Source organism: Ictalurus punctatus, chromosome 6, assembly GCF_001660625.3.
Source record: "Ictalurus punctatus breed USDA103 chromosome 6, Coco_2.0, whole genome shotgun sequence".
Taxonomy (NCBI): domain Eukaryota; kingdom Metazoa; phylum Chordata; class Actinopteri; order Siluriformes; family Ictaluridae; genus Ictalurus; species Ictalurus punctatus.
In genome coordinates, this window is record NC_030421.2 from 781,005 (window position 1) to 797,638 (window position 16,634).

At 41.8% G+C, this 16,634-nt stretch overlaps 2 protein-coding genes across 3 annotated transcripts; both read left to right on the top strand.

Moving 5' to 3' along the window:
* Nucleotides 1-662: 662 nt before the first annotated feature.
* Nucleotides 663-5,167, top strand: LOC108266909 (dehydrogenase/reductase SDR family member on chromosome X). The gene is made up of 7 exons (XM_017470738.3): nucleotides 663-824; nucleotides 1,307-1,414; nucleotides 2,813-2,881; nucleotides 3,382-3,483; nucleotides 3,880-4,084; nucleotides 4,190-4,397; nucleotides 4,603-5,167. The coding sequence occupies exons 1-7, from the start codon at nucleotides 725-727 to the stop codon at nucleotides 4,798-4,800; spliced, it is 990 nt and encodes a 329-aa protein (XP_017326227.1). The 5' UTR covers nucleotides 663-724; the 3' UTR covers nucleotides 4,801-5,167.
* A 1,878-nt stretch (nucleotides 5,168-7,045) lies between these two features.
* LOC108266910 (zinc finger protein 239) lies at nucleotides 7,046-9,640 on the top strand. Of its 2 annotated transcripts, none has more exons than XM_053680667.1 (2): nucleotides 7,046-7,212; nucleotides 8,225-9,640. In XM_053680667.1, exon 2 carries the CDS (start codon nucleotides 8,647-8,649, stop codon nucleotides 9,466-9,468), a length of 822 nt encoding a protein of 273 aa, XP_053536642.1. In that variant the 5' UTR covers nucleotides 7,046-7,212; nucleotides 8,225-8,646; the 3' UTR covers nucleotides 9,469-9,640. The 2 variants fall into 2 exon arrangements, with proteins under 2 accessions (XP_053536642.1, XP_053536643.1); XM_053680668.1 differs by having other exon boundaries at nucleotides 8,555-9,640.
* Nucleotides 9,641-16,634: the final 6,994 nt, after the last annotated feature.

Consider the following 16,634-nt stretch of genomic DNA (forward strand, 5'->3'; position numbering starts at 1 on the left):
GAAACGATAACATATTAGAACAAGCGCATTAATATAAACCTGTGATTTGCAGCTGGAATAGGGGATCTTGTGGGGTAAGGGGATCTTTTGGAGTCAGGGGATCTTACTGGTTAGAAGATCTTATAGAGTTAGGGGATCTTACGGGTGAAAGGATCTTACTGGTTAGAGGATCTTATGCTGTTAGGGAACCTTTGGGGGGGGGGTTTGGTGGGCATTGGTTTTTGTTTTGATATTATATGCTATATTTAAATGCTTTGAATTGTTCAGTTGTTTCTTACGGATCAAAATTCTCAGATTAAGGTAGTCTCCGATTGCACAAAATAAAACACTTTTTATAATATTTTGAATAGGTTTTTCCACGCAGAAGAAATCTTAGCCGTATGCACTGCTATTTACGGTATTTCCAATAAACACGTGAACATCACCGAGTCGATTAACTTGGACCGCATTCTGATTGGTCGAGCTTGTCAGGCGGCTCTAATTCTGATTGGTCCGTGGTTGCTATGCGCGCGTTACTCTCAGCGCTTTCGATTCTGATTGGTCACGCACTGCACGCTCTGGTTGCAATTGCCCATTGAACACAATGGACCCACCCAAACATGGCACGCTCTGATTCTGATTGGTCAGCGGTCCCTGTAGTCACGTTGTACACAGCGAGGTCTGATTCTGATTGGTCACCAGTTCCGGGTGTAGCGGTAGAAGTTGAGTGTGTAGCAGCTGAATCATGGCGATTTTATCACGAATAATCTCGGCCTTGAAGCTCTACCTGGTCGGCGTGAAGCTTCTGCTTTATCAGCTCATTCACAGGCCTTTTATTTCTCCAGGTTAGCGTTTAGATCTCCGTTCATTTGATAATGAAGTAATCTAGCAAGTTTACACAAGGACATCGGGCTGTGTCCCAAACGCCTCTTACTGAATATATAGTGCACGAGATGATTTGTTGTGTAATCCTCACCAAGCTCCCTGAAACTCATCTAGTGCACTAGACAGAGTGGAGAAGTGTTTCATTTCACTTGCGTTTACAGTCAGTAGGAAGATAAATCCAAAAGAACACTAGATAGTCTGTAGAAACCTATTTGTTCCTCTCATATTGCCCATGTAGTGTACTATGTAGGATGAAGACGATTGTACCCGTTGTAGTGCATTTTAAAGGGGCATAAGGAGCAGAGAATCACTAAATGGCTCCGTACTGACCATACAGTATATGATCATCATCTTCTTCCTCTTATTATTATTATTATTATTATTATTATTATTATTATTATTATTATTATTATTGTTATTATGATTGTTGTTGTTGTTTCAGTTTTGCCAGAGCAGCATGGAAAGGTTGCCATAGTTACAGGAGGAACACGTGGCATCGGATACGAAATAGTGAAACGACTCCTTAATCTGGGAATGCAGGTTATTATAGGTAACACACACACACTAAAACACAACTCTGATGACTGTACCATGATCCAAGATTTAAGAGTTAGTGAACTAATATTGGGTTAAACTCTGTAGATAATCATGAATAAAAAACAAAACAAAATGAATCAATATTGGATTCCTGACCGTATGCAATGCTGTGTTTTTCAAAACCAGTTCCGTATATCTGAAGAGTTCATTTAGCTAGTGATTAGATAGCCAGTTGCTGGCTGATGATTGGTCAGCTGATTCGGTTACGTCGCAGATACTGTCGTAAATATAACCTGCGGCATTTCCTCCGTTATCTCCAAAAGGTTTCGGCCACTGAAGACTTACGGGCTCGCTGTATGTACCTGGACGTACCGCCGTCAGATGTCTCCATAATCACAATCTTTGGGAAACGGCGGTCCTTACTTTCTTTATCTCATGGAAAATATTTCGATTTGTCTTTATAAATTGTCAAAAGTCTCTCTTTTTCCTTCAGCTTTTACCATCACGGTTGTCGGACATGTGGAACGCTCTCTCTCTCTCTCTCTCTCTCTCTCTCTCTCTCTCTCTCTCTCTCTCTCTCTCTCTCTCTCTGCCCTCCACCTCGTTGTCTAATAACAGGAGGATAACTAATGGGACTCGTTAATTAGGCCGTGCATTTAATTCCCAGAAGCCAAAAATATTACGAGACAGCCTTCGGTGCCGTCGTCCACTGCTCCGGTTAGGACACTAAAAATAGGAAGAGCGTTCATGCCTGCTTCGTTTTCTTACCAAGTCTTAAAATGTCAGCCATTTTAAAGTTCTGTCCTGATCCTGAATGTATAGAACCCTGTCTAACAAGACTTCTTGATAGGTATTTAATGTGTTTTATTTGTGTTACCCACAATGCTTTGTGAGCACAACTGATTCGTAAGTCCAGTTAATTACCGTGTGGCATTTTGACTCCTATAAGAAGAATTGTTTTCCTTGTGCACTAATTAGTGGTTAGCATGTTTGCCTCGCACCTCCGGGGTCGAGGGTTTGAATCCTGCCTTGGCATGTTCTCCCCAGGGGGGTTTCCTCTGGGTACTCTGGTTTCCTCCCCCAGGCCAAAAGACATGCATTGTAGGCTGACTTACATCTCTAAATTGTCCGTTGTGTGTGTGTGTGTGTGTGTGTGTGTGTGTGTGTGTGTGTGTGTGATTGTGCCATAAGATGTGTTGGCACCCCATCCAGGGTGTCCCCCGCCTTGTACCCCGAGTTCCCAGGGATAGGCTCCAGGCTCCCTGCGACCCTGTGTAGGATACGGAAAATGGATGGAATGGATTCTTCCACATTTTTGACCTTAATGTGTAACCTTGAAGTGTTTTTGTTGAGTAAATAAACATGAATTAACTTGACATTTAGAATTTCTTGATTTTTTTTTGGTCTCCAGCCTCTCGTGATCAACAACAAGGCCTCGTTGCAGTGGAAAGGCTTCGTAAAGAGAGTAGTGAAGCTCAAGGTGGGTGTTTATAGAGTTTTTCTCTGGACGCAGTACTCGGTAATTGGTATTGTATCGTACATATGCAGATATTTTTATTTGTTTAAAGTTAAATCTAATGTTATGAGACATGAAGTTTTCACTGTCTGTGAAGTCAGTCCCAGAAAGACATCCAGCTCACCCTGAGGATTGTAAATAGCATGGAGTTGATGGTTTAACTCTTCTTGATCTTCTTGCAATTTTTTTGTTCAAGTCCTTGTTCTTTCTCTTCCTGTCTAAATTTGCTTCGCAACACTTCTCGAAAGTCTGCAACTTCCCATAAAGGTTAAACGAAACTGGGAAGCCAGCCATCGGTGGTGTTTGTGTAGACTGTAATGTCGTTGCTGTGAATAAATTTTTTACAATGATTTTTTCTGCCGTAGCGTAAAGCCTGAGCTAACTTCGCACGATGTTCATGCTTAATGACGCCGCTCCGTTATGTCACCGTTCTGCTCATTGTGGCTTTTTGTGTTTTATTTCAGTGGACTTTGAGCTTCTGGATCTGGCCTCCCAGAGCTCCGTGCGAGAGTTCGTGCGACGGTTTAAAGAACGAAAACTGCCCTTACACGTACTCATCAACAACGGTGAGGTTAACTGCCCCTCATTCCATCTTTCATTAGCAGCAACAAAATGAAAAGTGGTGTTTGTTAATAACGTGTATCGAGATATGGTGAGCTTAATGCTCTCCTGCTTGGTGATCAGAGGGTGATCTTAAAGACCACCATGAAAAGATTAACTGCCCAGATTACAGGTACACATTCCCTACCCTGGAGCCAGGCTTGGAGGTGGTCTCTGCAGGTGAGTGCCTGGGCCCCGGGACACCCACGTTACCGGAAATGGCGGTGCGAAGCTGCAAGATGAAGGAAGGGCAGCAGGTGTGTGATGGACAGATGGGTCCAGATGTCATTAGCAGGGAATGGAGTGGGGTGTCAGGAATTTCGCGCCCCTGCCGTGCTAACACTGGGGCGTTTCTCCTGCAGCGGCTGTAATGCTAGTTCCCGAGGAGAAAACAGACGACGGTTTCGAGCTTCACTTCTCCGTTAACTACCTAGGTCACTTTCTCTTGACTCGGCTCCTTCTGGACACGCTGGCACGTTCTGGGACGGAGGAATGTTCTAGAGTAATTAGCATTTGCTCTTCGGCGCACTACGTGTCCGATAGAAACCTGCGGGACTTTCGCAGCTTGTAAGTACCGCATTTGTGTGTAGCGTTAATGCGTGACTGTTACATTAATGTAGTAATGTTAATGTTGTATGTAAGTGATCTGTGTCTCTCCGCTCCATTTCAAAGGCAGGATTACAGTTCCCATGCCTCGTACACCCGAAGTAAACTGGCGCAGCTCCTGTTCACCTATCACCTCCATCAGGAGCTCCAGACCGCCGGGTACGCCGTGACGGTGAATGCTGTAGACCCAGGCATGGTGGACACCGAGCTGTACCGCCACATGAGCTTTCCAGTAAAACTGGCACAAAAACTTATCGCCTGTCTGTTGTTCAGGGTACGAGAACATGACGATTTGTTTGACTGAGCATGGCTGAGATGTGTGTTTGAAAAAATAAACAGTATGATAATGAGTACTTTGGGAACTGTTGGTGATCTGAGAGACAGAATTCCTGTCATTAACGTGGTAAAATCATTTAGTGTTCCGGGATGTAGTTTGAGAAACGACGTTCATGATCCATTAATGTCTGGTCTCTCTGCAGACTCCGGCGCAGGCGGCAGAAACAGCCGTGTACACAGCGGCATCTCAGGACTTTGAAGGCGTCAGCGGCTGCTACGTACACGAAGGAAGACCCGTGAAATCATCTCCGGCTTCTTACGATGCCAAGCTCCAGGCTGAACTGTGGGAAAACACCTGCAGGCTGTTACGACTCCCAGTTAAAGACGTCAGAGAATTATGAGGGAAACGAGTCGGGTTTTTAATCAAAGCAGGAAATGTTTTTACTTTGTGTCTTTGTTTTTATGTGTTCGGTGTGAACGAGGTATAAAATGTAGAGAGTATAATATCAGCATAAAAATGTCGTATGTGTTTCACAGTGCACAAAAAGAAGCCGTAGACTCGGCATATGAAACACGTCCTGACTGACGTGGAGTAAAGACGGATTTGTTTCTGTGCATTCCATTTTTCTTTCCGTCTTGATAACGTGATTAGTCCACTTTTTTGCACTGAAAGACTGTGAGAATGTACAGTACAGAACTATTGTGTTTTCATATAAAAATATATAACGTTGTGGTTTGTTATTTATAATAAAAACGTGTTTTCATTTATATTTTGAAATCATTTTATTTATAGAAACGCATCTTATTTGTTTGCTTTATACACCCCTGGGAGTGAACTTGGATATAAAACTTGTGAAATAGTCACGTGTTTTTTTACTGTCTAGCGGTGGGTGAGATATGAAGCTTGTGTGACAAAGGCCATGTTCGTTAAACGTTGGAGCACACTGGACATGGTGACATGGTGGGCTGGAAGTACAGAGGTGGCTAGCGACGTTACCTCACAGCTCCATGGTTTACAGTTCCATCTTGAGTTCTGGTTAATGTTTTTGCAGTTTTACAAGTTCTCTTAATGTCCATGTGGGTTTCCTCTATGTTCTCTAGTTTCCTCTCACTTCCAAAAAACATGGCAGTATGTGGATTGTCTAAGATAGGTGTGAACGTGTGTGCATGGTGCCCAGTGATAGACTGGCTGTACTCCCACCTCAAACCCAGTATTCCAGAAATATGCTCTGGATCCAGCAGAACCCCGACCAGGATAAAGTGCTTACTCACAATGAATGAATAATGAACTTTATCCGGGTTAAAGGTCGAGCATCAGCAGTGCTGATGATGGTGACGGAGGTCATCACCAGGAGACATCTGACATATATGAGTGGTGAATTAAATGATATTACTGACTCATTGATTGGCAAGATCTGTAACGGTGAATAATAAACGTGAAGTAAATGTGCACACAGCCAACACAGCAGAGAACCATCCATCGTACCACTTATCCCACACAGGGTCTCGGGGAGCTTGGAGCCTATCCCACGGCACAAGGCGAGGGAAACCCTGGACAGGGTGCCAATCCATTGCAGGGCACAATCTCACACAATCAGCCTACAATGCATGTCTTTAGACTGGAGGAAGAAACCGGAGTACCTGAAGGAAACCTCCAAAGCATGTAAGAACATGCAAACTCCATGCACAGAGAGTGGGGACGGGATCCAAACCCCCAACCTCAGAGATGCAGGGCAAACTACTAAAAACTAGACACTGAGACACTTAGTTAAAAACTTTTTCTTTTCGCGTCGCCTCTTCCAGCTCTCGTTGGATCCTCTCCTCGACTGCTAACGAGAGGAACATCTTCACCTCGCTTATTGACCATGGCGTGGTTTTAGACGCAGCCATTTCTTTTTACAAATCCAAGGTTGTGTGAACAAATGATTCTATTATCGCTGTTTCTAACTAACTTTAAAACTAGCGGGTTTGATGGCCCCAGTGACGCTGATAGTGATGATTCTCTCTGACCAATCAGTGATTTGCAGGGTTTTGATGTAAATTTTTGGTATCAGGGCCACTCGACCAAGGTAGTGCTAAAAAAATACCAGGTACCAGGTACTATCCACAGTGGAAAGACACCAAAAAGTGAGCAGAGCTGAGTTGAGCCATACCGTGCAGGGGGAAAGCGCCACAAGCCACCGTGCCAACCAAAGAACCATGTTTACTGCAAATGAGCTGCTAGGATAGAGTAAGACACGCCCCTGGGGGCGAGGCATATACATTCTAGAGAGCACTTAATTGGACGAACACAAGATATGAGTTGTGAAAACGTTTTTTAACCGTTTTCCTGGACATGAACAACTATAAAAATTTAAATCTCAAAAACTCTTCTTTTTTGTTTGTTTTTTTGTATTTTATTTCTAGATGTATTGATATTCATAGCACTAATGGTCGAAAAAGCAGGTACAAAAAGCTCTGAAACACCGAATTTTGAGTTTTAAAATTTATATAAATTTATATTTATATGAAACTATATTTGGGAATATTTGATATTGTTCAGACTTCAGAATCTTTTTAAAATATTAAAGCTTTATGTGAGGCGCTGCTCTGCTTCAGTCCAGTAGGTGGCAGTAAAGCACCATAACTGAGTCGCACGTAGAAGAAGATAAAAAATGATGGTGTTTAATGCATATAAGTCTCACCAGTCTTAAAAAACAAAACAACAACAACAACAAAAATATATAATAAAAAAGGGCTAATAAAAAAAAAAGTTCAACTTTATTTTATCTGTATGCGAGATATCTCAAATCATCTCTGCTTTAGAGTCTGAGGTAAGTTAATGTCGCTCTCTGAATCCCACATGATTTTTCTAATTTAATTACAGGAGCACTACACAGGGAGCTTCACCACAATAACGCGGATATTACTGTATATTTATTTGATTTTATTTAGCTCGTGAATGTATGTATAATTTTTAGATTTAGTATTTCATTGTGTTTTAGTCTTCACTGCTGGTTCAATCTAATTAAATCCATAGTTTAATCGTTTTCCAAATATAACGATGTAAACGCGTCCTCACATGGGTTCAGGTTAGAAAGCCTGAATTGTTGATGTTTTTATCAGAAATACAGCGCGTCTGGCTACATTACTGATGGGAAATCTGTCTCCTTTCAGTGAGTCGGATCATTTGATTCGGCTCACCAGTGAGAGTCGACACTTTCAGCCCCTAAACAGCTCACTGCCGTTACTTTTCTAAACCAAAGACAAGGTTTTGCAGTGTTTAGACCTGTCATTCTTGTTCACATGACTACAAACCTTTCCCGAAATCTTACCTTACTCTTTTAATAAACAGAATTATGTGTGTGATTGTGTGTGTGTGTGTGTCTATCTATCTATCTATATATATATATATATATATATATATATATATATATATATATATAAATACATGCACACACACACACACACACACACACACACACACACACACAGTCTTGCTGATTCAAACACACAGCTACACACGTCTTACTTTCCATTCACACAAACAACCAAGTCAGATGTTGGATTTGAGGTTTCTGAGGATGAATTTGGATTAAATTATGCTGTAAGTGTGACAGAGTTGCGTTAAGAAAGAAAGAAGAGAAAGAAAGAAATGTCTCTTGGATGCGAGTCTTGAAAGTCTTAAAGTTTACCTCAGGAGACACGGCTAATCAACAGAACTTTGCTCTCATCAATTTCTAGGCTCTATACAGTTTGCGTCAACGTTTTACTCGGTATAAACCTCATTATTCCTGTAATATCTTGTCATGTGTTGTCTGATTTTGTTTGTTGTGTCCATGCCAGTAGGAGTAAAGGTGAACTTCTCATCAGTGAAGTGAGAACACGCTTCAGAAGCGTTAGGAGAAACCGACAAGGCCGAATGACTTCACATTCCTTAACGAAATCCTAAATAAGAAACACAAAATTGGTCGTCATGTGTATCGACTCAAACAACTGATAATGACCACGATTATATCTAACGAAAGCCCAGTGTATTTTGGTGTTATCGTGATGTTAATGCTGTAGAACTTGGAGAAAGTGCATTGGAGAAAGAAAAGCTACGAGAGAATAAAGGTGTCCATAAAGGTGCTGTTGAATATATATTCTTTACGTTTGGTTTGGTTTCTCCTCCAGAAATGAAAGGTGCTCTGTTTTGAGTGCTCTCCTGCTCCTCATGGAGACATTCCTACATAAGACGATGCTCTGTTTGAGGAAAACGCTGAACTATGACGCCCATAGCAATCGCTTGTAGTCAGCAAATTTCTTTCCATCTCAATCCTTCTCGTGTACAAATGCAGGAAGATATTAAGTGTGAGGCAGGTTTTACTCCAGACAGTACGCACCAGAGCCTCCAAAGCATCCACACGAGAGAGAAGCCGTATCACTGCTCGCAATGTGGCAAGAGTTTTAATCGACAGGGCCACCTCCTGACACACCAGCGTGTTCACACGGGAGAGCGGCCGTACCAGTGCTCGCAGTGCGGGAAGAGCTTCACTCAGCTGAGCAATCTCCACTTACACCAGCGCATCCACACAGGAGAGAAGCCGTACCACTGCTCCGAGTGTGGGAAGGGTTTTACTCTGCGTGGTCATCTTCGAACGCACCGCGTCGTGCACACGCGAGAGAGGCCGTATCAGTGCTCGCAGTGCGGCAGCCGTTTCAGTCAGCCCAGTCACCTTCGACTGCACCAGCGCATCCACACCGGAGAGAAGCCGTACCTGTGCTCGGAGTGCGGGAAGACTTTCAGTCAGCAGAGTCATCTCCGAATACACCAGCGCATCCACACGGGGGAGAGACCGTATCGGTGTTCACATTGTGGGAGGAGTTTCACTCACCAGAGTCATCTGCAGCGACACCAGCTCATTCACAGCGGCGTGAAGCCGTATCACTGCCTGCACTGCGGGAAGAGTTTTACACACGGGAGCACGTTTCAAGCACATCAGCGCATCCACACCGGAGAGAAGCCGTATTACTGCTCAGCATGTGGACGCAACTTCACTTATTTAAGTAACTTACAGAGGCACAAGTGCAAGAGTCAGTTAATGTGATTCAGCGTGTACACGTCGTAGTTTGCGTTTATGATATAATATAACTTTTAGCCTTGATGTCCTGTTGAAGGAAAAACTGAATATGTTCGATTGTATTCATTTTTATCTTAAAGCTTGTGTTGTACAGGAATAGTTTCTGTGTAAACTGAATAAATTATATCCATCATGAGTATGCAATAGTCTTGGCATTAATTTATTAGTTATATAGACAAGCTGCCAGTTGTCGTCCTGTTCGACCGGATTTTTGATGAGGCCCCTGAGCAGTGTGGGGCTTGTGTACCAACTTATCCACAGACGGTTCGTATCCACTGCCCAACATCTTGTCATCTACAAGAACCACGACCCAGTCATAGCTCAGCACCTTGTCCTGCTCTGTATGTCACTTTCTTTAAAAAAATATAAAAGTCCCATGTGAATGTGCATTTGGAACCTGCATGAACAAAACCCAATTTATTTTGGTTTGTTCTTCATATATCTATGTCTTGAGCCCAGTCTTTGCTTTTAGTGCCACTATTCTTTCATCAGCTGATACGTTTTGGAAGGAATGGAAAGAGCCCCTCTTCCAGGGGTTCGGCAAACTGTACAGCTTGTACTCCTCCAGTAGTCTGTCTGGTTATGAGTGATTTCAGGAAATCCATGTAGGTGTAATTCTATTTGTTGTTCCTTGTGGACTTTGGCACCACATACAGTACATATTCTACACCAGTGGTCACCAACCCTCTTCCTTGAGAGCTACCTTTCTGCAGGTTTCATTTCAAGTTAAAATCTAACACACCTGTTTTAGTTGATCAAGAACTTCCTTAAGACAATGTTTAGATGGTCAGGTGAGCACCATTATGGTTGAAGTCTTCAGGAAGGTAGATCTCCAGGAACAGGGTTGGTGACCATTGATCTAGCATGTAAGATTTATGGAACACTGTGAGGGAAAAAAATGGATGATACGACTGTTGAGACTTTTGGTAGAATCTCAGGGTTCAGTCACAAGGTCACAGAGCAATGAAGATCTCTCACTCTTTTTGCTGAAGTGATCAGTCTTCAAAGAGATGTGAATCAAAGCGATTCAGATTTCAGTTCTGCCTTGTACATGGGCCCTTAAGGGGGACATTTTAAAGGACTCCGATACTAGCGCACCCACTGAGACACCATGATGCTGTGATGTACAGCATTACCCAACTTTATGCTGTCTGGCAGTCCTAGCAGGAAGGCTTGTAGATTAGGATTCACATGATTGAGTAGACACCATTTGTGGAAAAGTTTCCACCTGAGAGCTTACAAGACCTATGTGTTATGGGCTCTAACAAACTATAAGTGAGGTAATCTCCTGAACATGGAACTGCATCATTTGACCTACAGAACGAGGTGATGTGCTGTCAGAAATCATATGATAGTACCAAGTAACATCTGTAAAATCTTTATTTACCCAGTGGTGTTAAAGTGCACAGTAGAAACACTCACTTATTCACATGATCACTGTAATGAAAATGCGGAACTGTGGGGTTTTTAAAATGAGGTTTTCTGTGACCAGATGTTGCTCTTTTTCTGACCCTGTGACCTAGAAGAGTGGGATTGCATTTAGAATTTTAGGCATTAGAGGGCGCTGTTGGCCAAACTTTCTCAAATCCTCTCGCCGTGCGGAAATTGACTGCAATCCAGCTCCTCGTTTTTAAACAAACAAGATTTCCAATTTTCTGCAAAAGTGAATCTAATCCTTTAAAATATTTGTTGGGACAGTTTAAATGTTAACAGATCCAGGACATTTGCAAGCTTTGCCATGTGCCATTGTTTGTTAAACTCTCGAAAGCTATTGATGAGATTAAATTTACTTCAGTTGTACAGATTTGACTCCTACATTAACCTGTTTTTATGCTGTATGTCTATAAAAGGAGAGGAAGGAAAGCTCACACTACGAGTTCTTTCAAGTTCTCCCCCTGTCTGACCACATCCTGTTCTTTACTGCAGTGTGTTCAGCATGTTCCTGTCTAGCCACGGCTGCGGCCTAAATCACTCACTAACACACTTTTTTAACACCCAATTTTTTTTTATGAAAATCTACTGCCATCATGTGCTATATCATCCCACAGTGGCCAGTTGTCATGGTAACCGGGGACGTCTCGTTGTCCGTGGCTGTCAGTGCTAGCTAACCACGAATTTGCTTACAAACATGTGTGACCATGTTTTGTCATGCTATATAGTTTAGTATAACCCAAGTGTGACATGGCAGTATAGTTGTTTGCGATGTGACCCCAGTAAGGCACGGTGGTATACAGTTGATCCAAAGTGCTGTACAAAACATTAAAGTACATTACATTAGATAAGATTATAACACAGAGAATAAAAAGCTTTAAGAGAAGATTTTAAAATATCTAAAGACGGAGCAGACCTCACGTGAAAAGGGAAACTGTTCCAAAGTTTGGGACCAAACACGGAAAAGACTCGTCTTTGTCTAAGTACAACAACGGGGGACAGATAAAGAAGCTGATTACATGATCTCAGTGCTCTAGTGTTAGAGTAAAGTTGAAGCAGATCAATGATGTTCTTGGAGCAGAACCAGAAAGAGCTTTGTATACATGAATTACAATTTTAAAATCAATTCTAAACTTGACAGGAAGCCAGTGAAGAGATGCCAGAACAGGGGAAATATCATCCCTCTTTTTGGTCCCTGTTAAAAATCTGCATTTTGCACAAGCTGCAGATGAGATAAGGCGGATTGATGTAACACGAGCATGAATCACGGTTTCTAGGTCTTTTCTAGAGAAAAACTGTTTTAACTATGCCATAGATCTTAAAAGAGAGAAGCTTCTCCTAATAGCACTGATTTGTTTATCAAAGTGTGAGTCAAAAATAACTAAATAAATAAGATTTTTGACATTTTTGTTAACACACACAGAAACAGACACAGAGAGAGAGAGAGAGAGAGAGAGAGAGAGAGAGAGAGAGAGGACCTAACTGGGCCTCAAGAGCAGAGGAGACAGTAGGGGAGCCCAAAATAATGACTTCAGTTTTGCTTTTATTTAACTTTTTTTTTTTAACAATTTTGCTTTTAATTTAGAATCCGTTTGTAATCCTTTTATATATGTGCATTATTATTAGCATGATATCCAGCTGTATCTACTAAACATGTGGAAGTTCCTGTGTGTGTGTGTGTGTGTGTGTGTGTGTGTGTGTGTGTGTGTGTGTGTGTTATTTGTGATTAAGGTTCTTTTGCTGAGTAACTTCCTCTTTCCTTTGTTTGTGTTCTCTGTTCTTATTTCAGGAGCAGAGTTCACACTCAATGTGTGTGTGTGTGTGTGTGTGTGTGTGTGTGTGTTCCTCTAACAGACACATGTAACACTAATAGCAATGCTAATGCTAACACTGAGAGGCAGAAAACATCCGCACAGGAAGCAAGAGGCCAGGACGTGGTGAACTCTGTGCTCCTGAAATGTGCTTCTGTGGTCATTAGTGAAATAATTCCCTAAACACACACAGAGGAAATCATCTCACAGATCATTATTTTTTGCCAACATGTGATCAACTAGCATTTCTCACCAATGCTAATGCTAACACTCAGAAAAGTAGCTCAAATAGAAATTGGCGTTTAAGTTGCGTGTACGTCACTTTTAAGCTAATTTCTTTCCCCACACCTTTTCCTCAGTAAGCTAATGTGGAAAAGAGCAGGGATGAGACATCGGTGAGTTAGCGAAACATTACCTACAGCGCACAGTTTGTAAGCTAATCACGTTATTGTCAGTGGCTAGCATGCTAATCTAACCACGTTGTTGACATGTAGATAAATACTCAGACTTTGACAGGAATTTATTAACCACACAGATGTTCAGCCTTTTTGTGAGCTGGTTAGCGTTAGCTCGTGTAACTTACAGGATGGAATGTATCAATGGTATGAGGTTATATCTACATTATTTTCATGGTTCTCTGAGAGAACTTACAGAACAGTTTGCGTTCGCTAACACTGGAAAGAGGACGCTGACTGGGCATGAGATCTGACTTCATCGAAAAACATCCACGACCATGTTGTTTAAGCGCAACACAATCATGCTAATCATGCTAACCTGACTCTTGAACAGAAAAAGAAATAGTCTGTAGAGATGATCCGTCTATCCTTTAGCCTTTCTGATTTTTTTTTAAACGTTAGACATTACTGATGCAGCATTTGTTAGGTCTGTAGATTAAAGATTTCTCTCATGCTCATTTTGAAAAAACTAAAATGAATCTATTTTTAGCTTCACACATTTAGTTTTTTTACACAGATGACATTCGTTCCAGTGAGACAGTGATGTCATCCACACGTCCCGTCTCAAAGATGAGATATTTCACACGTTAAATACAGCGTTTAACAAACGCGTTAAAACCGTACCCTGTACAGAAAACAGCTACTTCCTGGTTTAAAAACAAACAGGAAAAATAAGCATTTCCTGTGGGGGTTTGTTTTTTCTGCCAGTTTGATTAGCTGTCACGCTAATACATTATTCTAGCATTTGTTTTAGTTCGGATTTATTTGTGTGTTATTGATCATGAATCCTGAAGAAATAAAAAAAATAATAATTTTTTAAAATGTGGTTTTCGCAGTTTGTGCACTTTGTGATTTTTTTCTCCTTGTTTCTCCAAACTAATTTTTTTTTTTTTTACACTTCCTGTTCATCTCCATTTGTTTTGGTTTTTTATGTCCCAGAGTGTGTGTGTGTGTGTTTATTTTTTTAATGCTGGTTGTGTGTATCAGTGTAACACACACTTCCTGTGTGATCACTCCACAATATTCTAGCTCAGTGTATTTATAACCGCTGTGGGCTTTGAGAGATAAACATGAACATGGCTATCACTTTTCCACTTCTGGAATGATGAGAGTCTTTATTGTTTATTTGCTGTGTTTCTGACTGAGTGCTAACATCCCATAATACATCTGGAGCTGGTAACCCATGGTAACTGGGCCAGTGGCAATAAAAAAAAAAAAGTGATCAGGGTGTTCTGGGGGAGTGAGATCACAACTGAGTCATGATGAAGTGTGTGTGTGTGTGTGTGTGTGTGTGTGTGTGTGTGTGTGTGTGTGTGAAATGAACAGAGCACAATGAACAATGAACCACACACTGAGAAGAAAGACACATTGTGTGTGTGTGTGTGTGTGTGTGTGTGTGTGTGTGTGTGTGTGTGTGTGTGTGTGTGTGTGTGTGTGAGAGAGAGAGAGAGACAGTTCAGTGAATAAAGACCCCCCCTCCACCCCCACTGCAAATGAATAGACACTTTACTGATGAGAGAACTGAGAGGTCTGGAGGCGAGACAGCAAACCGAGACAATTTATAGAACGTTTGCACGTACGGAATAAACGGCGCACGACAGGGCGGCGTGAGGCGGAGTCACTGTTAACACTTAACACCTTGAAGTTGATTATTTTACTATAACAACACGAGCCGAAGAGATTTATTCCTCTTACACTTTTGTATTTATTAATGTTCAGCTCTGTTACCATTTATAGCTACAGTTAACATTCTACAAAACACGTTTCACTCACGCTATAAACACTCGCTCCTTCACCAGCCTCTGGTAACATTTAACAAAAACACAGCTTGTCATGTTACCGAGAAACCTTAATAATAATAATAATAATAATAATAATAATAATAAGCGTAAACTCGTCTGTCCTGAAGATGTCGGAAAGCTTCAAGTTATAGCTTCACCTCTGACACCGGAAAGTCCTTCCATAAATGTAACATAGTGTAAACATGTCCTTACAGAAACACATGATTACACATGTTGTTAAGTCCCTGTGAACGAACGGTTACTATAGAAACCATAAGGTGTTAGAACGAGGACGTTAATATAATCCTGTGCTACTGTCCGAGCTGCTGTTCGTGGCGTTTTTTTTGTTGTTGTTGTTGTTGATGATGTTGTTGTTTTTTGTGATTGTTGCGGCCAAAATGCTTGATTTTGCTGCTGCATGTTTTGGGTAAAAAATGTCCTTAAAATAAGACCTTTTGGCTGTACTCATGTCTGAGAGGCTGAATGTGCGTAGCGATGACGTCACCTGACACGTCTCACCCCAAATCTGCAATCGTTTTGAAAAATCACTCAGAATATTTTGCGTTTTAATGTCTGTGATGGTGAAATCCTGGAGGGACTGAATAATCTACAGCTTCTGATTTGGAGCACGCCGTGGTATACGAGGTATTTAATCACGATGTGTGATGATGTAGTAACGGTCGTCATGGCATTCGTTTCATAGTGTTCCAGGGTTCGGAGACTGTAGATGTGTAAGCTCCTTTTCCTCAAGTCTCCTCACTTCACTGTTCCCATAACAACAACTAACCACGCCCACACACACGGACATGCCCTCAGTGTTACAGCTACTTACCTGAATGTAAACACCGAGCATTTTACACAAAAAGAAAAAGATTTATACTAACAAATGTTGTGGAAATGAAACACGATCACTGGATCAACATTCGGTCCTCACAAAAAGGTTAAACACACACAGACACACACACACACACACACACACACACACACACACACACACACACACTTGAGACAAAAGAGCTTTGTGTATAAACTTACGGGGAAGTGAATTCCAAAAAGGAGGATACTACTTTTTTCACATTTCACTACCTAATATGGCCTCTCTCTCTTTCTCTCTCTCTCCCTCTCTCACTTGCTCTCTTTCCCTCTCTCTCTTTCTTCCTCTCTTTCTCTCTCTCTCTCTCCCTCTCTCCCTCTCTCTCTCTCTTTCTTGCTCTTTCGCCCTCTCTCTCTTGCTGTCTTTCTCTCTCTCTCCATCTCTCTCTCTCCCTCTCTTCCTCTCTCTCTCTCTCTTTCTCAACCTCTCTCTCTCCCTCTCTCTCTCTTGCTCTCTTTCTCTCTCTTTCTCTCGCTCTCTCGTCTACGTCTCACCAAAGGAATTTAGGGAAGATGTTTTGGGTTTTCCCCCCTTCAGCCAAATACTTTGCAGGAGTAAAAGTTGAACTTCACACCCTGACTCAGCATCTTCACACCGTGCGAGTGTGAGTACCGAGTGCAGTCATCGTGTCAGCGTTAGCTACGTGCTAGCTTGATAAGACATGCTGACGGATTACATTCAGGAGATTGAGTGTGAAATTGTTTATATAAGAGCACCGTCACTGTAGTGCTAAGTTCGTCATACAGGACTCACTGATAGTGCTCGGTGTGTGTTTATAAAG